This window comes from Papio anubis, chromosome 6 (assembly GCF_008728515.1).
Source record: "Papio anubis isolate 15944 chromosome 6, Panubis1.0, whole genome shotgun sequence".
Lineage (NCBI taxonomy): Eukaryota > Metazoa > Chordata > Mammalia > Primates > Cercopithecidae > Papio > Papio anubis.
The window spans coordinates 45,325,858-45,350,640 of record NC_044981.1 but is presented as its reverse complement, the minus strand read 5'-3'; the positions used below and the strand labels follow the sequence as shown (position 1 = coordinate 45,350,640).

Sequence of the window (24,783 nt, the reverse complement as noted above, 5' to 3'; positions counted from 1 at the left end):
AACTGAAGACCCGAGCAAATACTTAATAGATGGATTCACTCTAAGTACCTGTAAAATTAATAGCCAAGGAAAAATGGATTTTGGGTAAATTTATTCTATGATCTGGCATCAAATTCATCTCCTATTCTAAGCAGTTGGTTATTCACAATATATTAGCAATCTCAAACGTACATTTTATACATGTATATGTATGGATATGTGTGTGTGTGATACATTCACAACTGTTATTTTAACTGTATTTGTATGACATGCAATTATTTCCCGCTGTATCTCTTTTCGTTACTCCTTTGCTACTGTTGATTTATTTATTGTCTGTTTCAACTTTTTGCTCAAATGTCTTTCTGAAGTATGGGAAGAAGAATTAACACATTGCTCTTTGTTCTCTTTCTAAGCTTAAAAAAGCATACAAAAGAATTCAAGGTTTTGAGTCTGTTCAGGTCACCCAATTTCGGTAAGTAACACAATGGTCTTAGAAGGGCATCTAAGAATTGGGCGCCAGTTCTGCAGAAGGCAGAGTGCTGTTTTTAGATGACCCTGACAGAAAACAGGACAGAATTCATCTTTATAGTAGGATTTTTACTAAGTGAAGAAGGATCTGTAATGCTTTAAAAAGTCTGAAGAGGAAAGCCTGGATTCTTAAATGAGTTTAGGACCTTAAATTTTTTTTTGACAGAGTCACTCTGTAAAAATTAAAATTAATTTTTAATTTAAAAATTTAAAATTTAATAAAAATTTTTAAATTAAATTAATTTAATCACCCAGGCTGGAGTGCAATGGCGCAATCTAGGCTCACTGTAACCCTGCAACCTTTGCCTATGGGGTTCAAGAGATTATCCTGCCTCAACTTCCCAAGTAGCTGGGATTACAGGCACCCACCACCACATCCAGCTAACTTTTTTATATTTTTAGTAGAGACAGGGTTTCACCATGTTGGCCATGCTGGTCTCGAACTCCTGACCTCAGGTGATCTGCCTGCCTCAGCCCCCAAAGTGCTGGGATTTCAGGCATGAGCCACCACATCTGGCCTAGGACCTTAAATATTGAAAAGCATTCTCAAAACTGTGGGTCAGTGAGTAGAAGTACAAAACAATAGTAGTAGGGCAGAAACTTGGAAGAAGGCAGGAGATCATGGTGCTCGTCCAAGGGAAAAAGTGAGGGCTGGGGATAAGGGTTGTGGGTTGTCGAAGGGTGGATTTTCTCCTTCAGCAACCACAGGAGATATGATGCCTCATAATTCGGAGCCAGAAGTGGGGCTTTGGGTGAAATATCTTTGCACAGACATCATGTATATATCATAGTTCAAAACCCAGTAGTCATTGTTTACAGCAAATAAAGAAATATTTAGTAAATTATCTTTTTGTTTATGCCTTAATTCCAAAAGTTGTTTAGTTAGTTATCTACGTGTACATTAATTACTAACTATTAATAGTCTGTCTGCTTGTTAGAGAAAGTGGCTTAGAGGTCAGAGAACTTGACTTGTTATATTTTTTTCACAGTTAACTTAAAAACACCCATAGGAAATTTTTCTTTTCTTTTCCTTTTTTCTTTTTTTTTTTTTTTTTTTTTTTTTGAGATGGAGTCTCGCTTTGTCACCCAGGCTTGAGTGCAGTGGCACGTTCTCGGCTCACTGCAACCTCCACTTCCCAGATTCACTCCATCCTCCTGCCTCAGCCTCCCGAGTAGCTGGGACTACAGGTGCCCACCACCCCATGCCTTGGCTAATTTTTTTTTTGTATTTTAGTAGAGACAGGTTTCACCGTGTTAGCCAGGATGGTCTTGATCTCCTGACCTCATGATCTGCCTGCCTTGGCTTCCCAAAGTGCTGGGATAACAGGTGTGAGCCACTGCGTCTGGCCAACCCATAGAAAATTTTCAACAGCATTTGCTATAAACACATTGTCCTGGGCATTGTCCTTTTAAGTCATACATGTATAGTTTTCTTTAAAATTCAATACTAGCAAAAACACTGCTTCTTTTTTTATATTGAGATTTATATAGTTAATCATACTTTCAATATTCATATTTTTCTTTTCTGTTATCCTTGTTTTCTATCTATACTTCTACTTTATATTCTATCATGTATATCTTATAAGCTGTCTGCAATAATTTGTAGACAAAATCACAGTAAAAGTAGGCACAAGTCTATAAACTACAACTTTTGAGGTTTTACTTTTGTTTTGCTTCATTTTGTTTTAATATGGGGTCTCACTCTGTTGTCCATGCTGGAGTGGAGTGGTGCGATCTCAGTTCACTGCAGCCTTGACCACCTGGGTTCAAGCAATTCCACCTATGTCTCCCTGGTAGCTAGGACCACAGGCATGTGCCATCATGCTTGGCTAATTAGTTGAGGTCTTGCTACGTTGCTCAGGCTGGTCTTAAACTCCTGGGCTCTAGCGATCTTCCTACCTCAGCTTCCCATAATACTGAGATTACATGCATGAGACACCAAGCCCAGTCTAAAGTTTTACGTTTTGCATATATGATTTAAAATAAATGTCTTTTAAAAAAATTCTTTTGAAAAATAAAGAAGGTTTTCACCATGTTGACCTGGCTGGTCTCAAACTTCTGGCCTCAAATGATCCACCCACCTTGGCCTCCCAAAATGCTGGAATTACAGGCATGAGTCACCATGCCCAGATTAAAATAAATCTTAATCTCTCATTGTATTTACTTATCTGTCAAACAGGACAGTTATATACCTGTGGAACCTGGTTTAACTTCATTAAATCAAATCAATAATAAGCAGGAAAATACTTCGTAATCAATAGAAGGGACATATCGATGCAAAAGTATTGCGACCATCATTACACAAAAGGGTGTCTGCACTTATTTATACATTGTGAGCAGAAGTTCAATGTAGTACGAATTTGAGCTGCAGAGCTTCTGATCAATTAGTAATGAATAATTTTCTGACCCAACTTCTCATTGGGCCTCAGTTCTCTTATCTATAAAATGGGAATGATACACTGCTTATCTTGTGATTTATTATTGCAGGATTGACTTAATATATGTGATCTCGTGCTTTCATGGTTTCAAACACATCTGTATGCTGATAGATTCTAAATTTATTACTTGAGCTTGGGCACTCCCCTTAACTCCAGACCCAAATATCCAACTGCCTACTTGAAAATCTCCACTTGGTTTTCCAGCTGGCATGTCAAATGTCACATGTTCAAACTGGGAATCCTCTGACTCTCCCCTTCCTAACCTATAGCTTATTTTCCCCACTGTCTTCCCTACTTCCATTACAGCAATGCTATTCTTCCACTTGCAGAGACCCAATCCTTGGAGCCATCCTGTGCTATAATTTCTTTTATTGAGGTATAACTTGCACACCGTTATGTGCTCAAACTTTGGGTACAACTCGAGCAGCTTTGACAAAAGCTTGTGCAAGTCCCTTCCTATCAAGATGGAGCATTCTCACAACCCCAAAAGTTTAGTCTATTCCAGAACTTCACGTAAATAGAATAATCCAGTTTTTTTTTTTTTTTCGTGTTTGGTTTCTTTCACTCAGCATAATGTCATTGAGATTCATCCTCATTTTTCTATCAGTGGTTCCTTCCTTCTTGTAGCCCAGTAGTACTCCATTGTAAGAATATACAAAAACTTGCTTTTCCATTCCTTGGAATTATTGACTAATTTCTTTCTTTCATACCCCAAATCTTCTCCATTAGTAAGTTCTATGGCTCTAGCTCCAAATAAAACCTGAATTTGACCACATGCACAGCTACCCAACTAGTTCAAGCCACCACCAGCTCTTTCCTAACTGGGTTCCCTGTTCCTTGCTGGCTTCCCTTCCATCTGTTTTCTACACAGCAGCCCTTATGGTCTTAAAAGATAAATCTTATGATACCACTACCTTTTAATAAAGAAGAAAACTTTTTAATAAAGAATGAAATCCCAACTCTAATGTCCTATGAGATCTGGCTCCTGGTACCACTCCAATATCATCTCCTGCTATTGTTCCCTTGCTGTTGAATTTCAATCATCCTAGTATTTAAGCTTGTCAAACTCACAGGCATTTTCCTGCCTCAGGACCTTTACGCATGCTGACATTCCACACCAATGTTCTTTGCATAGCTGGCTTTTTTTTCTTTGCATAGCTGGCCGCAGGCCTCAGCTTCAAAGACCCTCAGCACAAAAAAGCCTTCACTAACCAGCTTTATTTAATGTGGGGTCCCATAATTATATCTGTATATATAGATATTCCCAGTGAGCATGGCTAGGTGGAGGGTAAGTATATATACAGATAAATTTATATATATATGTATGTATTTTTGGTGGATACTTGTTTTTTATTTGCCTTGCCTTGTCCACTAGAATATAAGCTCTGTTTGCTTTATTCCTGTGGACCCAATGCCATGTACACATATGATAGGCCCTGAGTGAATGAACGAATAAGTAGTGAATCTCATTTCTCTTTCCCCATAATCACTGCAGAAATGGAAGCATCGTTGCTGGGTATGAAGTTGTTGGCTCCAGCAGTGCATCTGAACTGCTGTCAGCCATTGAACAGGTTGCCAAGAAGGCTAAGACAGCCCTTCACATGCTGTTTCCATTAGAAGACTGCTCTTTCAGAGTGTTCAGAAAAGGTAATGCTGGATTCCCATCCTCTGCTTAGGTTAAGAGACCCCTTTAATTAGTAGTTCATTTGTGTCCTCAGGAAGTAGATTTGAGACATTTCAATAAAGAATTGTTCTCTAACTGCCTTTCAGTACAAACAGGCAGCTGTTTCCCCGCACCCCGCCATGATGAAACTTAACTTCAACTGACTATTTCAAATTCTTGCTAGTTGGAAATCTGATCTGTACCTCTTAGTGTAAACAGTGTGGAGAACTGACTTCCCTGCAGGCTGTGAGGGAAAGGGCTCAACAATAGTTGACTGGTATACGTGTTGAAAGCGTCCTAAGGCTGACAATATTCCTAAGTCGCAATCCAAGAAATCATGTCTTTAACACATATAAAGACAGACAGACAGACACAGACAGACAGACACACACACACAGTTTTTCTTCATATATTTATCTTTTCCTTTTACATTCAGTCTTACGCCTTTCCTACCAAAATTTGTACCACTCTCTTTCAACAACATTTATTCGATAAATATTTACTGAGAGTCCAAAGTGTCTACATAGTTAAAATGCAGCAATGGTGAAAACAAACAAAAATCTTAACCCTGACTGGGTGCAGTGGCTCACATCCGGAATCCTAGCACTTTGGGAGGCCAGGGTGGGCAGATCATTTGAGGTCAGGAGTTCACGATCAGCTTGGCCAACATGGTGAAACCCTGTCTCTACTAAAAACACAAAAGTTAGCCAGGCCCGGCGCAGTGACTTACGCCTGTAATCCCAGAACTTTGGGAGGCCAAGGCGGGCAGATTGCATGAGATCAGAAGTTTGAGACCAGCCTGGCCAACATGGTGAAATCCCGCCTCTACTGAAAAAAAAAAAAAAAAAAAAAAAGTGTTAGCCAGGCGTGGTGGTACGCACCTGCAATCCCAGGTACTTGGGAGTCCAAGGCAGGGGAATCGCTTGAACCTGGGAGGTGGAGGTTGCAGTGAGTCGAGATCGCTCCACTTAACTCCAGCCTGGGTGACACAGCAAGACTTGGTCACAATAAATAAATAAATACATACATACATACATACATACATAAATAGCCAGGCATGGTGATGTGCACCTGTAATCCCAGATATCAGGAGGCTGAGGCAGGAGAATCACTTGAGCCTGGGAAGTAGAGGTTGCAGTGAGCAGAGATCACACCACTGTCCTCCAGCCTGGACAACAAGAGTGAAACTCCATCTCAAAAAAAAAAAAAATCATAGCCCTTGTGGATCTTTTAGTTAATGTCTCTATCTCCTAGTTCCAATCATGGTAAGAATGCATTACTAAGAGCCATCAGCAAGAGTACCAATTGGTTGCAATGTGAGAAATGCTTAAAGGAGTACAGGTAGGAAGTGCTACTCACAAATAACAATTGCCCATCTTTTAACCATATCATTACTGCTTTATTCTATAGTGTCTGGAAAATTGTCTGGCTTTCTAATGTTCCTTTAAAGAGAAAAAATATTTCCTGAGAGTGATCACATCATTCCTTATTATCACCTAATACTTACTAGTTGATAGCCCATTAAAGGTGATATTGTTGGCACAGATCAGACACCTGGAAGGAGGGGTCAGGAAGCTGGGCATCAAAGACAAACTTCTCCTACTTCTGAATTTTGCCTGGATTTCATCTCCAAAAATATGACTTCCAAAACAGTTAAACATGACTACATGGTGTATATAGAGTGCTAGGATATTCTAGGATCATTTTTCTTCGTTGTCTTCTTTTGTTTCCAGCCCAGTGTAATGACATTGTCTTTGGATTTGGGTCCAAGGATGATGAATATACCCTGCCCTGCAGCAGTGGCTACAGGGGAAGCATCACAGCCAGGTGCCAATCATCTGGGTGGCAGGCCATAAGGGAGACTTGCGTGCTCCCTCAGCTTGAAGAACTGAAGAAGGTGAGGCATTTTCACTTTGTAGACTTGCCCTGGTTTCGAGTTTCAGAGTGGCAATCTCCCAGTTAGCATGGCTAGGTGGAGGGTAAGTATACCTACGTGCATAACTGGCCAGTATGCAAAGAGCAAGGAGACTTCAGACCTTGGTGAACCCGTGGAGTCGTGCATGGGTGATAGCGTCTGGGCAGCAGAGTCTAGGTTGCAACTCAAAAGACAGAGCTGATAGTTTTCTCAGGCAGAGGTGTTGTGGAGGAGTGTATCAGTGCTGAGGAGGTCTGTGATGGATGGTAGAGCAGCAACTAAACTGGCCTCAGAAGTTCAGAAGACCTGGGAATTAAAGAGGAGTGAAGGTGTGAGTCATAAGCTAGCAGACTTCGTACAAGTAAGGATATATCTATATCAGAAATTAGGGCAAGGAGTGGGTCAGACAAAGGCGAACCTTATAAAATGACTGAACTGCAATGGACCTTAAGGGGCATCTGGTTTACCAACCTCATTTTACAGATCAGAAAACAAAAGACCAAGGGGTCAATAGTTCCTTTGGTAGCAATAGTTTTGAATTAGAAGCATGGTCACCTGACTCCCAGTCCAGTGCTGTATTAGTCTGTTCTCACATTGTTATAAAGAACTACCTGAGACTGGGTAGTTTATAAAGAAAAAGAGGTTTGACTCACCGTTGTGCAGGATGTACAGAAGGCGTATCTGGGGAGGCCTCAGGAAACTTACAATCATGGCAAGAGGCGAAAGGGAAGTAAGCACATCCTCATATGGTGACACGACAGAGAGAGAGAGAGAGAGAAAAAGAGAGAGAGAGAGAATGGGGGAGGTACTACACACTTTTAAACAACCAGTTCCTGTGAGAACTGTATCATGAAACAGCACGTGGGGGATGGTGCTAAACCATTAGAAACCACCTCCATGATCCAATCATCTCCCACTAGGCCCCACCTCCAACACTGGGAATTATAACTCGACATAGGATTTGGGTGGGGACACAGAGCAAAACCATATCAGGTGCTATGCCCTCCACATGATGCTCTCTTAGGAAGCTTCAAGTATTAAGACAAGGAAGATAGAAAGAAGGAAATAAATATCTAGGAATCAGAAGAACTCAAGTCACAGAAAAGAAGGACCCCAAGACCAGTTCACAGATACTGTTCAGCAAGTAGATTTCCATATTGAGCAGAACTTCTATTCCAACCAGAGACCTTGCTGCTGATGATGCAATAGAAAACCTCAGAATGGTATTCATCGGAGGACTGTGGAATGTTTACTTCTCCCTTTCTGGATCTCAGTTTCCTCATCTGTAAACTGGGAAAGGGGATTAGATTAGCTAGCTTCTGGGGTCTCTTCTTGCTTTTGCCTTCGTTGCCTCAATTCTGGACACGAGCAATAGTTGAGACTAGTTCGCTCCAGGCAGATCCCAGGTGCCTTGAACAGAAAACAGCATTGTCCGTTGAGAAGAACAAGAAGGAAAATGGGGAGCACTTGGGCTCCCAAGTGGACTTATGTTGAATGGAAGGGGACAACCCTTCTTTGTTGCTTTCCAAATTAGCCTAGTGTAGTAGAAGCAGATGGGAGCTTCAAGAAAGAAGTAAAACTCCAAATCTAGGGCTGGGCGTGGTGGCTCACGCCTGTAATCCTAGCACTTTGAGAGGCCGAGGTGGGCAGATCACAAGGTCAAGAGTTCAAGACCAGGCTGGCCAACATGGTGAAATCCCATCTCTACTAAGAATACAAAAACAATTATCTGGGCGTGCATGCCTGTAATCCCAGCTACTCAGGAAGCTGAGGCAGGAGAATCTCTTGAACCCAGGAGGCCGAGGTTGCAGTGAGCTGAGATTGCACCACTGTACTCCAGCCTGGGTGACAGAGCAAGACTCCGTCACAAAAAAAGAAAAAGAAAAAACTCCAAATCTTGTGACAAAACGGGGGCTGGCACAAGCCCAGTAGTCAAATCTCCATGTATGTTTCTCCCTTTTCCCATCTTACAAAGCATTCTCAGCGTAGTGTGGTGAACATAACACAGGATTAGTACCTACTCTAACATTTCCAGCTGAGTGCTCTTTGGAAGGTCATTAAATCTCATTGAACATGAGTTTCTGTATAATTAGGATAATAATTTATTTTAAAATGATTTTTAGTAAATCTTTTTAAGTTTCAGTTTCCTTAGCTATAAAATGAAAATAATAATGGTGCCTCCCTCAAAGAATGTTGAAAGAATTCAATCAATGAATCCCTGGTAAAGCATCTAGTGCAATGTCTAAAATATAGAAATCACTGAATAACAGCCTTTGTTACTATTGTTATGTAATTATCCTACATTAGAACACACCATACAAATGTTAGTTCTATATGGCCAAGACATTTGATTTAAATTTGATAAAACACAGCATGTCATTGTTTTCTAGAATGTAACCATTTTTGCTTCTAGAGTTTCAGTATGATTGCAGGCAATGCCACTGAGGCAGCTGTGTCATCCTTGGTGCAAAATCTTTCCGTCATCATTCGACAAAGTCCATCAACCACAGCGGGGAATCTGGCTTCGGTGGTGTCGATTCTGAGCAATGTTTCATCTCTGTCACTGGCCAGCCATTTCAGGGTGTCCAATTCAACAATGGAGGTATGGTCTGCCTGTGCTTAGGGGTCACTTTAAATGCTTGATCCCGTAGGAGGAATGACAAAGCCTTAAAGATGAGGAACTATTGGAAAAGAGAGAAAGCCATGTAAGAGTCCTTATGTGAACTTTACTGTGTCCTCTGAGGTATACAAGGAACTCGGGATCAATTGTGTGGGTTCAAAGGAAGACGGAGCTGCTCTTATGCAGATTACCTGGGCAGCACCTGGCTTAGAGGAGAGGGTGAGCTTTTGCATTATGTGCCACAGGTACTGACTTTTCAACATGTTTGCAGTCTATAATTTTTCTTTCCTGTGGCCACAAGCTCAGACTTGAACAGTGTATATTTTAAGAACTCCCTTCATAACAACTTCTCTTAACTGAAGAATTTATGGTTTATTTAAAGATTAACTTGCAAATTACATAAATGATACTTGGTCACTATAGGAAGTGCAAAATGAGCAAAAAGAAAAATAAAGTATCTGTAGCCTGCACTTTAAAATAGACATTTTAAAAGCTTACATTTTAGGTATCACCTCAGTACCTAGAAGAATGACAAGTGATATATAGCATGTGATCAATAAATATTTGTTCAATAAATATCCTTCCAAACATTTTGGATGTATACATTTTATATGTTAAAGGACACAATGTTTTACAAAATTGGATTATATAATATATGTTAAATCACACAATAATACTTAACTATATATGATTAAAATTGTTTCAGAAGTGACAGTAAATATCAGTAAGTTAAACTCCCTGAGTTAAAGAAAAGATACTCTAATTTGTTTTTTCAAAACCTGACCACATGTTGTTTACAAGAGATCAACTGAAACAAAATGACACTGCTAAAAATACAATGAAGAGTGAAAACAAAGCAGACAAACACAAAGCAAAAGAAAACAGTTTTCTAGGGGCAGTAGAAGTAGAACAATCATGGGATTCTGGGCTAGACGGCAGAGAGGGCTGGGTCAGGGTAAGACTCACTTGGAGTGACAGATGCTTGCGGCAGAATGTCTGGGAGCCAGCCCCATAAGCAAGAGAAGAGGTTCTTTGGGAAAAAGTAACAACTTCCAAGGATTTGCTTGGAAAATGAATCTCTCAGGCTAAGACTGACCCTTAAAACCCATGACAGTTCAATGCTTGGGTCCAGACTTTAAAAATTGTTTTGCTTTATGCGGTAGGAAACAAGAAACATAACAACTGTAGAAAACAAGAAACCTAAAAATGTGAGCATCTCTTATGTGAGTTTTGAACTTCTGGTGTTAGCAGAACAAACATAATATGGGAAAGCAGTACAAGGTAGTGTCTGCATCTTTGAGCCTCAGCCTGAATAGCAGTGCAGTCATGTTTGCCATCTCAGGGAGGAGGAAATGCGCATCACGTGTGCAGCTGAAATTACAGGATGCTTTCTCATTCGTCCTGAAGCCCTAGTGCATTTACAAATGCTCTGGGGTGATCACCCTGGAACTTACATGATTCTGCTGACCCAAGATTTTGCCCAAAGCTTCTACTGTACAGAGGAACTGAGCTAAATTTGATTGATGAGTTTTAATGTGGTTCGTGACTGAGCCAATTCTCTGGGCATTTTTCCTGTAATTAATGCTAATTACTATCCACTGCTAGTCTTCTTATCTGTTTATTCAAAAACACAAACCGGCCGGGCGCGGTGGCTCAAGCCTGTAATCCCAGCACTTTGGGAGGCCGAGACGGGCGGATCACGAGGTCAGGCGATCGAGACCATCCTGGCTAACACGATGAAACCCCGTCTCTACTAAAAGATACAAAAAACTAGCCGGGCGTGGTGGCGGGCGCCTGTAGTCCCAGCTACTCCGGAGGCTGAGGCAGGAGAATGGCGTGAACCCGGGAGGCGGAGCTTGCAGTGAGCCGAGATCGGGCCACTGCAATCCAGCCTGGGCGACAGAGCGAGACTCCGTCTCAAAAAAAAAACAAAAAAAACAAAAAAAACACAAACCGACTTTCATCCTTGTGTTTCAGGATGTCATCAATATAGCTGACAATATCCTTAATTCAGCCTTAGTAACCAACTGGACAGTCTTACTGCAGGAAGAAAAGCATGCCAGCTCACGGTTACTACAGACATTGGAAAACATCAGCACTCTGGTGCCTCCGACAGCTCTTCCTCTGAATTTTTCTCGGAAATTCATTAACTGGAAAGGGATTCCAGTGACCAAAAGTCAACCCAAAACGGATTACAGCTATCAGATTGAAATATTACCCCAAAATTCAAGTATTCCCATCAGAGGCCGTGTGTTAATTTGGAAAGACCAATTCCAGAGATCCCTTCCAGAAACTATTATCAGCATGGCCTCGTTGACTTTGGGGAACATTCTACCCATTTCCAAAAATGGAAATGCTCAGGTCAATGGACCTGTGATATCCACAGTTATTCAAAACTATTCCATAGATGAAGTTTTCCTATTTTTTTCCAAGATAGAGTCAAACCTGAGCCAGCCTCATTGTGTGTTTTGGGATTTCAGCCATTTGCAGTGGAACAATGCAGGCTGCCACCTAGTGAATGAAACTCCAGACACCGTGGTGTGCCGATGTACTCACTTGACTTCCTTCTCCATGTTGATGTCACCTTTTGTCCCCGCTACAATCCTCCCCGTGGTAAAATGGATCACCTATGTGGGACTGGGTATCTCCATTGGAAGTCTCATCTTATGCCTGATCATCGAGGCTCTGTTTTGGAAGCAGATTAAGAAAAGCCCAACCTCTCACACACGTCATATTTGCATGGTGAACATAGCACTGTCCCTCTTGATTGCTGATATCTGGTTTATTGTTGGTGCCACAGTGGATGCCATGGTGAACTCTTCTGGAGTCTGTACAGCTGCTGTGTTCTTTACACATGTCTTCTACCTCTCTTTGTTCTTCTGGATGCTCATGCTTGGCATCCTGCTGGCTTACCGGATCATCCTCGTGTTCCATCACATGGCCCGGCATTTGATGGTGGCTGTCGGATTTTGCCTGGGTTATGGGTGCCCTCTCATTATATCCGTCATTACCATTGCTGTCACACAACCTAGCAATACCTACACAAGGAAAGATGTGTGTTGGCTTAACTGGTCCAATGGAAGCAAACCACTCCTGGCTTTTGTTGTCCCTGCACTGGCTATTGTGGCTGTGAACTTCATTGTGGTGCTGCTAGTTCTCACAAAGCTCTGGAGGCCGGCTGTTGGGGAAAGACTGAGTCGGGATGACAAGGCCACCATCGTCCGCATGGGGAAGAGCCTCCTCATTCTGACCCCTCTGCTAGGGCTCACCTGGGGCTTTGGAATAGGAACACTAGTGGACAACCAGAATCCGGCTTGGCATGTTATTTTTGCTTTACTCAATGCATTACAGGTGAGAACAATAACAATAACCTATTGTATTGTCAAGTAACTGGAATAAGTAGAGAACTCAGATAGATAAAACCACTCTAGAGATTATCTCATCTCCCTGCCTCCAGCAAGAGCATCAGAAAAACTGCATGGAAACAATAAATAGAAAAACATTCTTTTTCTTACTTAGTTACTATCATACTGAAGCAGAATATTGGAATTCTTCAGTAACCCATTACAGGGCTTTAAATCTATTAGTTCTTATGACAAACAATCTTGCTGCTGACTCAGTTCTCTTTCTCTTATGCAGAACTCTGGGAAAAAAATAAACAGAGAAAGGGAAATATATTATAAGTACTTGTTGACTCTGAATGGTGCAAAGGAATTTCCTAGGGTGCAATAGAGAAGGGGCTAGCAAAATGCAACCAGTAGCCTGTTTTTGTAAATAAAGTTTTATTGGAATACAGCCATGCTTATTTATGTACATATGGTCTATGGCTGCTTTCACTGCAAGGGCAGAGTTAAGTAGTTGCAAAAGAAACTGTATAGCCCACAAAGCCTAAAGTACTTACCACCTGGCTCATCACAGAAAAAGTTTGCTAATCTCTGCTACAAAGAATCGGTTTTTACTTGGCACAGTCAGAGAGTGTTCAGAGAGGAGGTAGACAAAGCAGTCATTAGGTTTTGATGAATCTGGATGACAGCCTTCGATCCCAGTTCAGTGAAGGTTTTGTTGGACCACCTCAGACAATGACTCAGGGAAGCGGTGGTTAAACGTTTGAGCTCTAGAGTTAAATAGGTCTGGGCTCAAATACATCACTTTACAAACTGTTTGACCTCTAGCACATTGCTTAATCTTTCTGTCTCTCAATTCTCTAGTCTTTTAAATAGAGATAATAATACTTACATCATCAAATAAATATGAGGGTTAAATGAGATAATTTAGTACTTGTCGCATTGTCTGGTAAATAACAAATGCTCAATAGATGTTTCCTAAAACTAGTTGGTTCTCCATCTATTCAGCAGCCGGTGAACAGTCAGGTGCAAGTATGGAGGGCAATCATAGAGCATGCCCGTAGCAGTGACAAGTTTAGGGAGCTCCTGTTGGGGAGCAGGAGTACAGTCTCATGGTGATACACTGTCTGAACAAGCACCAACTGAAGGAGCTATGCCTGAGAGAAGGAATTCAAGGTCCATCAAAACATTTACCAAGGGTTCCCCAAGACCTGTACTGGAAGGAAAGGGTGCCGATATAGGTCATATCCCTCCACTTGGCCATAGGATTGGATCTCTGTGCCTACTGCCATCATAGATGCTTAGACATTAAATGCCTGGTCTAAAGAAAGACTAAGATACAGACAGAAAAGGATGCTATTTGTTTTGGGTTGGGACGGTACAATAGGGGAGAATGAAGCTCCACATGCAAAACTTCATTCACCGGGTCATTTGCTTATTTAGACATCAACAAAAAATTTTTTTGAGTACTTTGCATAGTGCCATGCACTTGTGGAGGCCGCACGGTGTTCTTGCTTTCAAGTAGACTACAGTCTCTTAGGGAGACAGACAAGAAAGCAGTTTCAATGTGGGGTGAATAGTGTTACATATAAATGCTTTCTTTTTTGGAAAAGAAAAATACAATACATGTGATTTATTCCTTTTTTTTTAAGGGATTTTTTATCTTATGCTTTGGAATACTCTTGGACAGTAAGGTATGTGCATTTATTTTTCTCATTAACCCCTAGCCCAGACATCTTAGGCCCCCTCCCCTTTGTTCTGAGGCCTTTATTCATGTAATAAGAGGTTGGACTATGGGTACTTTTGTAATAAAATTCTGTGCTTTTAGAGAGGTCAGGCTCAGTCAGAAAACAAAGGAACTAAACAGTCACTGCTGATAAAGCTGTATAGAACTAATCAAACATGTAATGTAAACGTTGTCGGAAAAAAGGGGAATTCTTTTTGTCTTTGACTTTTCTAATTTAAATTATGGTATGGCAGTAATTCCATAGCAAAATTGCTTTGCTAAGAGGTGAATTCTCTTTTGTTCTTTCAATTAGTCTACCCATTTATTTAGAATATGCTGAAAGATATATCTACTGCTATAATTGTAGAGTTTTAAGCAGTAAATGTTAGTAGCCTCTCACAGACTATTATTTTAAGTGAAGTAACTCAGGAATGGAAAACCAAGCATCGTATATTTTCACTCATATGTGGGAGATAAGCTTTGAGGATGCAAAGACATAAAAATGACACAATGGACTTTGCAGACTCAAGGGAAAAGAGTGGGAAGGGGGTGAGGGATAAAAGACTACAAATTGGGTGCAGTATATACTGCTCAGGTGATGGGTGCATCAGAATCTCACTAAAGAACTTACTTATGTAACCAAACACCACTTGTTCCCCAATAACCTATGGAAATAAAAATATTTTAAAAAGTAAAGTATACTGTTGAAGAAAAATAAACAAATAAATAGCCTCTCACATTAAATAAAATTCCCAGTGAAGAACAGTGAGTTTAAGTGAAAGATAATAGAAAAAAATTTTTAAATATACTTGTTTCATAAACCCAAGCATAAAACAATTCTGTTGGGAGAGGTGAAGGCAGTAAGCTAATAGATGTACAGTCTTTGGTTTAATAAGAAAATAAAAATATTCTATAATTAGCAAAATTGTTGCTAACTATAGGAACAATTTTGCACATGAACAAACCCCTATCTACAAAGAAGCAATTTGCTGTTCTTAATTGTACTAAATAATTGCCTTGTCTTACCATTCATGTGGTTAGGAAACCGTTCACTTCACTTCAAAGATACACTTCAATTTAGTAATTATTGCCAACTACTAATGTCTAAAATCTGAATGAGTATGGCATTTGGTACTGCTGTTCTTTGTTGAATTCTGGTTTTGTTTATAGGTAAAGAGATGAAGAAAATAATCTTTCTGCCAGATATCCATTCATGGCCTACTAAGTGCTTCTAGGAAATAATACTATTAAATAATCATTTCAAGCTGCAGTTATTCTTGATTTGTCTGCATATGATTGTATGTGTATCTCCTCAATATTTCTTTGTTTCCCTTATAGCTGCGACAACTTCTGTTCAACAAGTTGTCTGCCTTAAGTTCTTGGAAGCAAACAGAAAAGGTAATTATCTCCTATTGCCATGAATCCAATACATGAAGTTCCAGTTTTGCATTCTTCTCTTTATACCGTCTTGCTGCAAGTCAACTTCTGTGTAAACCCCTTGAATTTCTTTCACCATGATATTCCTGGTATCTGACATGGAGCCTGGCACATGAGCGACAGTAGAGTTGTTGAGTGAATGAGTGTTCAAATGAATGACTGTGAAGTCATGGAAACTTACAAGGATGCTTAAGTATGGAGGTCTGTGGGTGTTTGTGAGTGAACGCTTTTGAACAATGGCATTTACTTTAGTCTGACTTGCTTGTCAATATTTAGAACTAGCAAGGCCCTTTTCTTCATCTGATTTTCCAAACCTTCTGTAAACCATTTTTCCTTCTCTAGAAAGATAAAAGGGGAGATCTTGGTTACATTCTTGTCTTTAAATTTGGTCAACTTCTAATATATAAAATTATTATGTATTAATAATTTTCTTTTTTTAGGCGGATTCTGTTATTTGCAATCTTAGCTCTTAAGTCTACAAACTGACAAGTTTTTAAGGAAATGGAGGATTTCTGTTTCATTCTTTGCCATAAAAGTATAATCCATATGAGGATAGTATATTTAGAAACAAAAGTACTTGAACACATATTTTGTGTTTTCAATGTTATTTAGACTTTTGTTTTTCAGCAAGGCACTGAGGGCCTTTCAGAAAGAGTTCTAAAGCAGAGAATTTCTGTATTTTATGAAAGTCAACTGACTTAACTGCATCCAAACCTATACGGGTATTTAGAGATTTTTACAAGTGACAATATAACTTTTTGAAATAAAAATCAATAAGGAAATTTTCCTCTGGCATTAAAAAATCTTTCTTGGTCTGCATTTTTCAGTAGACAGCACTGCTATGAATTAGGGATCACTAGCCCATGAGCAGGAGGACCAGTCCTGCCCTTGTATTTCTGACTTCGTAACCAATTGACTGTGTGATCTTAGGAAAGTCACTTTGTCTCTTGAGTTTCAATTTTCTCAAATGTAGAAAACAAATGTTGGACTAGTTATTCAAAGCAGAAGTTCTCACATTCTGGGATTTAGATTTTATGTCTGGAAGAACTAAAAAATCACTCGAACCAGAAGTTGTGAAACTAATGAGTCATTATCTACACTTACGAAAAGGAGAAAATTACAGCACATGTGACTACATCAAAGAAAAAGCCTTTAGTGAATATAATGAGACAGGACACTCCCCACTCTGCAAAGCAGAAAGTCAAAATTTTTCTCTTTTGAAAACCAAAGGAAAAATACTCCCAAGTAAAATAAAACAAAAGCAAAAGCAAGAATGCCTGACGGTTTCTCGCTGTTTCGTTTCTCTCCGGTTCTAACATCAAGCACTGACACTTCTCAGAAGGCAGCAGTGGTCAGTGAGGGCTTTTGCTGTGTCTGTATTTGTACCTTCTCCTCAATTTTATTTCCAAATTAGGTGACAAAACTGAGATTTTTGTTTCTGGTTAGGTGGCTCATTTGTTTTAAAACCAATATACATTTTTTTCAAGAAGAAAATATGTGCATTCATAATTTTCTTAGAGAGTTTGAATGAAAAAGCAGGACCCCAAGGACCCCAGATGATAGATGATGAGAAGGTGAGAAAGAGATAACACTTAATGAATATTCCTGCCAAGAAATTCGCTGGTGAGCAAAATCAGTGAGAGTGCTAACCAGACGTAGACCCAGGACAGTAGTGATAGGCTACAGTTGAAGTTGCCAGGATGTGACAAGTTCGTATGTTGGGAGGGGTGAGCCAGTGAAGAGAGACTCTGAAAAATGAGAGAGAGAGAGCAAGGATAATGGGCAGAAGAGGATAATGGGCAGAAGAGGACTTCTGGGAAGACAGAGGGAATGGCTGGATTGAAGATGGAGGCATTAGCTGCTTGGCTTGGCACAGGAAATACCATACTGATGCAGGAGGAGCAACATGAATAGATTGGGATTCGAACTGAAAAGGTATCTGAGACAGGTCTCAATCAATTTAGAAGTTTATTTGCCAAGGTTCAGGATCATGAGCCATGATACAGCCTCAGGAGGTTCTGAGAATGTATGCCCAAGATGGGAGGATTACAGCTTGATTTTATACATTTTAGGGAGACATAAACATCAGTCAGTACATGTGAGGTATATATTGGTTCAGTCTGGAAAGATGGGACAACTTGAAGTAGGGTCAGGAGGGCTTCCACGTCATAGGTGGATTCAAAGATTTTCTCATTGGCAATTGGTTGAAAGGGTTAAGTGAGACTATGATAGTTGACTGAAGGGAATGAAAGAGGAGCTAGCAATAGTCTCAGCAAAGACCATCCTTCAAGCCACAGCACATTGTATGGACCCCAAATCCTCTCCATGCTCAGGCCCCTGTCTTGACCCTCCATTGTCCCTAGGCATGTTCTCTGTAACTATTCTTCAAGACACAGACTCTGGTGGCCTTGACAGATCCCCCTCCACAAAGAATAGATTTACAGACCTATATCTGACTTCCAGTAACTCAGAGCCCGTTATTTGGCCAACTGCTTTCACCCATATAACTTCACAAACCTGAAGAGGCTGCTTCTTCCCAGACCACAGGGAAGCATGTTGAGTATGTTGCAACCTAAGATTCCTATCTCCAAATGGTACAGGATGCAATTTTAAGTGCCATGATCCCAGACCTTACGATTTTTTTTAAGGGTTATAGCATTAAATGTTTGCTGAGTCCTGAATTCCAGGAAATTAATTATTTTGCTTTGAAAGTTTCAAATCTTTTTAATTCTTATTTTTGTGGCTTTTTTTTTTTCAGAGCTCAGTGTGCCTTAATAGCAGTGAAAATTGAAAAACTATCACTGGTCTATCTACTGAATATTATAAGAACATGTTTTTCCCACCTTGGTTTGGTTTCCTCGTGGCATAGACTATAGCAGGGAATGAAATTTTTTCCTTCCAATATTCCCAGTGCCTAGAACAGCATCTGGCACACAAAGGCATTCAATATGAGATGGTAAATTAATGGACAAATGAATGATGAACTAATGAGTGGAAAAATGTATAACGTATGTAAACACTTTTATCTTTCCCAATAAGTACATGCTTTTTGTTTCAAATATTTTACTTAATTTGATAATTCAGCTTTTAAATTATTGAACTCTATATAGCCTCTGTAATAATGACCAAAGTGTCATTCACAAGTAGGTTTGAGAGCTAAGATGAGCAAGAGTAAAACAAAGCTTTACTGGGAGCCATTTTTAGTAGGAGCACTGTTTTTCCTCCATGGGTTTCTCTTCTATTAACAAATGTGATCCAAAGAAATGTAAGCATAGACATGGAAAGGGATAACGCCACCTTTAAAATTGTTTTTTAGTTTGTTGTTAGAAGTTGCAAAAATATACAGGAACACAGTATTCACTTGGAAATAAATTTTTAGGCATTTTAAATAGATTAAAGCAGAAGAAAGTGAGAAAGTAACCATTCTAAATTCTTGAAAAGAGAATAACACCTATGAAAATGGAATAAAGAATCATTAATGACATTAGGAAGTCAGGAAATACAGACCAACAATAAAAGAATGCTGTTAACATCCAAATAACTCATTTTTCTTTTGTACAGCAAAACTCATCAGATTTATCTGCCAAATCCAAATTCTCAAATCTTTTCAACCCACTGAAAAACAAAGGTGAGTTACAGTTAAACCAAAGGTTATAAAAGGTGTGAAAAGAGAATATGAGTGTACCATATGAAGAAACTTCAATGGCAACATCTAAGAAATTCATGTGAGAGGTGTGGGATTATCAGCCAGCCATGTTTTCAGAGTTCATCTGGGCTGTGCTCAGGGCTGACGGAACAATGTAGGCGACTTGATGCTCATGGAGAACCAGAGAGTATCTTTATGTAAGGTCATCACAAATTATCTCTATTTCCCCAGTTTGACATTATATAAATCTGTGGCATTGATCATTGAGGCCTTGAGGGGATTTCAACAGAGTAGCAATAATTATTATCCTCTTTTTCCCCTTCAGGCCATTATGCATTTTCTCATACTGGAGATTCCTCCAACGACATCATGCTAACTTAGTTTTTCTCAACTGAATAAGGCAAGGAACCATAAAATCAAGAAAAAATTTTCAAAACAACTTGACATTTAGAGATAAATGTCAATGAAGAAATTATGCTCAGTATTCGATCGGGTTTTCTGATTTAGGGGTCTGGGAATAAAACAAGAATGTCTCAGTGGTTTCATTACTGCTCCCTTTTGTCTGCAATTAAATGAAAAGAAGATTTATTTCCATGTGATTTGATTCAAAGAAAGTGCTCCATAAATGCAGAAAAGCAGGTTTTGTTGGAAATTGTATCAGTTGTACCTTGACCATAAATATGGTTTCTATTTTCATAAAACAGCACTGTTCACATGCCATTTCCAATAATCTGGATTGAAGTAAGAAAATTTTATGAAATAGCTTTAGATAAATTAATAGGCCATGTTCATTTTCTTGTTAAAAAATTACTGGTTGGGGGGCGTGGGGAAAAGTTATTAGTGCAAATTTCCTAGAGAAAAAAAATTTGTCTTTCAAATCTTTTAGTTGAATTTTATGTTTGCTTTTGCTTTTTAGGTTCTATCACTTAACATTGAAAGTTATTCAGAAATAAAATGAAAACTTCCATTTCAGATAGCTTTGTAACCATTTATCAGAAAGTATAATAATGTGATTTGATATGTAATGTGGCATTTTTCAGTTTACAAGGCACTTTCATCTGGTCCCACACCCTGCAAACCGAAGTGTCAAGGCAGACCTAGTGCAGAGATGAGGGCATGGGGGCTCAGAGAGGTAAAGTGACTTGCCAAAGATTGTGAAGTCAGTTAAGGGGAATTGGGGATTTTTAGGACTTTTGTCTCCCAGACCATTTCTACAGCCAATAAAAGCCTTGAAAATTACCTACGGCTCTAGTAAATCTTTATGAGGTCAGTTACACAGTTCACCACTCCCAGAATTCTATGTAAGAGAGAAATTAAGGGAGAATTTGGTCGTCAGCTTCCAGGGAGGTACCTTAAAACATCCTTATTTTCTTTCATAATACACCATAGGCACTTTGTGGAAGTTATTTTCTTGTATGGCCAGTGCCAGTTTTGGATGACATATAGAGCAGCAGGAGTTGATACTACGTGAAGCAACATTTCTCTTCCATACTTCCATCATATTTGGCTCACCTACCTGAGTTTCAGCCCTGACCATAGTGCCCAGAGGAACCCAAACCTTTGATTCATCCTTGCTGTTTTGAGAGGCTTAAGGAGTGTCTCTTAGCCTCCTGACATGGAAAGCCTTCATGCGATGCAAATAAAGACAGCTGGGGGAACTTCTAGTTAGTGGTGGTCAATTAAATAAGCATACCTAAAAGAAATTCAACGTTAGATTTCCACAAGGCACCAAGGTGCAGCACGTATGAAATATGAAAGTGAGATGTTCAAAGGAAATGACTGAGGACCAGTCAGATGGTTCTACACCCCACAAATAAATACAAGAGGCAACAGAGAATTTTAAGAGAAAGATTTCCTCGCAGAAAACTGCTCTATGAGCCTTCTCACTCTACCTACCCCCAAAACTGAGAGAAGGAGGAATGTCTGCTCCTTGACCTCAAATTTAGTGAGAGAAGATTTCTCAGATAGCTTTCTATGGAACCACAACAATTAGGGTGCATGATTGACGGAACTCTGATCCTTGCCTAGAATTGTGGCCACAGCTCTGGTAGTAGAGCCCTGAATGGGTTCTGTGTTGAGACTAGCCTGCACGTCTAGTGTTTGTCAGGGCAATGGATGTATGTTTCCCATGAACCATGGTGAGACATGCAAGAGTGAAGGTCAGCATGGGGCTCTTTTAGGTCTTCTCTGATGGGGTTGCCCAAAGAGATGGAGGGAACCCGCATCAAGAAGTGAAGGTGAAGCCAGATTGTGGGATGAGGAAGGAGTCACAAATGACCATCTGGAATACAAAAGAATCTGCACAGGCTAAAGATGAGAAGTCAAGGCTATGAGAATTTCTGTGGGAGTTCTTGAATGCTCTCTCTCTTATTATACACAATTACTATCCAGAGAACCCTGAAACCACGTGAAGGTGGCCCTATCTCATAAGACAAATTTCTTTTTTTCTGGGACCTTTGGGAAGGGGAGGCCAGAAACCTCAGTGCCCAAGGTGGGGTGGAAGGAAAGGAAGAAAAGCTTAGCAAAAATGTCAACCAGCAAGGGAAGATGCGCTAGTGCAAGTAGGCAACTCAACACAAGACTCAGTTGGGGAGGGAAGGAAAATTTAGTACTAAATTATTGTTGTTTCTTCTTAGTATAGGAGACTGGGAGTCATAATTACCAAACTATTTAAAATGACCAAAATGTTGCTCTTACCTGAGTATGTTGGTGTATAACTGGAATGTATCTGATGGAAGAAAAAGCTTTTCCCACTGAATAAATTTTATGAGGATGATGAGAGACAAAAAAGTTTGACCAGATATCATGTATGTGTATGCTTGTCTAATTGACTGATTATGCATACATTCACCTCAAAATGCTACTAAAACAACAATAAAATAGTAAAAAAGTGAATGGCATTGTATTAATTTTCTATTACTGTGTTTTCTATTATAATAGTTTATTCCATTTCTATTATGATAGTTTTCTACTGCTGCATACAAAATTGCGGCAAACTCAGCAGCTTAAAGCAACACACATTTATTATCTCAAAGTGGTCGTGGATGGATTCCATGCACAGCTAAGCTTGTGCTTTGCTCAGGGTTACACAAGGCTGTCATCAAGGTACTGGATGGACTGTTATGTCATCTGGAGGCTCAGGTGGGGAAGAATTCACTTCCACCTGATTAAGGTTGTTGGCAGAACTTGTTCCCTTGTGGTTGTGGGAATGAGAATGGTGGCTTTTTGCTGACGATTGGCTAGAGTCCATCCTCAGACCCTAGAGGCCACCCATATTTTTTTTGCCACATGGGCTTTTCCAACTTGGCCACTTACAACATTAAGCCTGCAAGGAGAGTCTCTAACTCCCGTCTGCTTTTAAGACAGCGTCTTGTATAATGTAAGATAATTAGGAGAGTGACAACCCATAACTTTTGCCATATTTCAGAGGTTAGAACCAAGTCACAGGTCCTGGCCACAATCAAGGGGAGGGCATTTCAAAAGGTGTGAACACCAGGAGGGAGGGATCACTGGAGGTCACAGACATGAAATTCCACAGATAGGGAACGAGAGAAGAGATAACAGCAACACAACTTTGGAAAGCAGGTGGGCTGGGATGAACTGACTTAGAAGACCTGAGAAAGTTAAATATTAAGCAAGCAGTGGGGGAAAAAAAACAAGAAGCAACCTACTTTACACTGCAGAATCCCCCAAGAGACTCAACATTTCACAGCACTAGGTACCATAAGAAGTTGGGTGAATATGGGACTGAATAGTAGAGTTGATTCAAGTCCAATTTAGGAAGCAGCTGGTCCCCTAGGTACCTCTCTAATTCCAAGTAGCCAAGCAAATGTCCTTTCCTTCATCCTACTAGTAGATTATATGGAGATATGGGAAAAGATGGGATATTGGGACTGAGAGACACCAGAATCAGTTGGTAGAGGGTTTCCCATCCTGAAAACAAAAGGTTTAGTGAAAGTTAACATATAACAATGGCAGCAAGTCTTACATTTTTAACCCAAGAGTCCATTCTCATGCTGCTGATAAACACATACCTAAGACTGGGTAATTTATTTTTTAAAAATAGGTTTAATGGAACCACAGTTCCACATAGCTATGGAGGCCTCACAATCATGGTGGAAGACAAAGGAGGAGCAAAGGGACTTCTTACATGGCAGCGGGCAAGAGAGGGAGTGAAAACGATATGAAAGGGGTTTCCCCTTGTAAAACCACCAAATCTTGTGAGACTTATTTACTACCATGAGAACAGTATGGGGGAAACTGCCTCCATCATTCAAGTATCTCCCACTGGGTTCCTCCCACAACACATGAGAATTATGGGAGCTACAATGTAAGATGAGATTTGGGTACGGACACAACCAACCCATGTCAAGTTTGAATAGGCATCTCTGGAGGATCTGATTATAACAGGAGGAAACACTGAAGATACTGACTTTGAACTTCGCTAAGGAATTATTTTTCCAGGTAATCATGCTACAGGAAGGCCAAGAGTCCTCATACCTCACCTAATACACAGACAATCCAACCATCAAATCAGCTTTTTAGTGTCTCAGTCTGAAATAAAAGCAAACAGTCTAGAATCGTTAAAGTACTTTACAAAAGCTTCCAGTATTAAACACAGAGGCCAAAAAGAAAAAAGTAAAATGCAGAGAGAGGCAGTGTGGTCTCACCTTGAGTCCTGTGGTATAAGCTCACCTAGAACAATGAAGAAACAAACAGAGAAATACAAATTAGGAGAGAAAATCATACTAGAAGGCAGGAGACTTAAGAGACAATCAGTTTTATCCTCAAGCAGGATATTGCCTCTATAAAGTAAGTGTTGTAACAAGGAACACACAGACAACCAAAAGATACCTTTGAAATTTAAAACATCATTAATAAAATGCTTCAATAGAAGGATTGGAAGATAAAGTTGAGGAAATGATCTAGAAAGTAGAATTAAAGAAAAATGGATGTAAATTAGAAAAGAGAGGACTAGAGGACAAGACCAAGAGTTTCAAAACTTGAGTACATTTTGCAGAAAATAAAGAGGAAAGAAGCAGAAGGAAGGGCATTAAATAAATAAATGGAGAAAAAATGTTGATCACTAAGAAACATCATATTCTCTATTGAAATTGCCCATCAAATTCTCAGTAGGATGGATGAAAGTAAAACCATAGTTAGACACATCTTTGCAAAATTTCGGATCACAGGAGACAAAAAAAAGACCTGAACACTTTCAGAGAGGGAAAAAAAACAGGTTTTATACAAAAGCTCAAAAACCAGAATATTATCAGAACTCTACACAGTAATATTATAAGCTAGAAAACAATGAAGAATACCCATTAAAATGTTGAGGAGAAATGATTGCAACCTAGAAGCAACAAATGTGAAGAAGAATAAAGATATTTTTATGTGTGGAAGTTTTCAATAAATTTCCTTCCAATGCTCCCTTTCCTCAAAACTGTCGAGGAATGTGCCACGCCACATGTGGAAGTAAACCCAGAA

General features: G+C 39.7%; 1 protein-coding gene across 1 annotated transcript in view; it reads left to right on the top strand.

Annotated features, from left to right (window-relative positions):
* ADGRF1 (adhesion G protein-coupled receptor F1) overlaps positions 1–22,191 on the top strand; it is a 43,649-nt gene extending 21,458 nt beyond the window's left edge. Inside the window, exons 7-15 of the mRNA XM_021937353.2 lie at positions 393–451; positions 4,441–4,592; positions 6,342–6,505; positions 8,937–9,125; positions 11,121–12,494; positions 14,140–14,181; positions 15,552–15,611; positions 19,212–19,278; positions 19,622–22,191. Coding sequence (XP_021793045.1) covers positions 393–451; positions 4,441–4,592; positions 6,342–6,505; positions 8,937–9,125; positions 11,121–12,494; positions 14,140–14,181; positions 15,552–15,611; positions 19,212–19,278; positions 19,622–19,677 — 2,163 coding nt within the window. The 3' untranslated portion in view covers positions 19,678–22,191. The remainder of the gene's footprint in view (positions 1–392; positions 452–4,440; positions 4,593–6,341; positions 6,506–8,936; positions 9,126–11,120; positions 12,495–14,139; positions 14,182–15,551; positions 15,612–19,211; positions 19,279–19,621) is intronic.
* Positions 22,192–24,783: the final 2,592 nt, after the last annotated feature.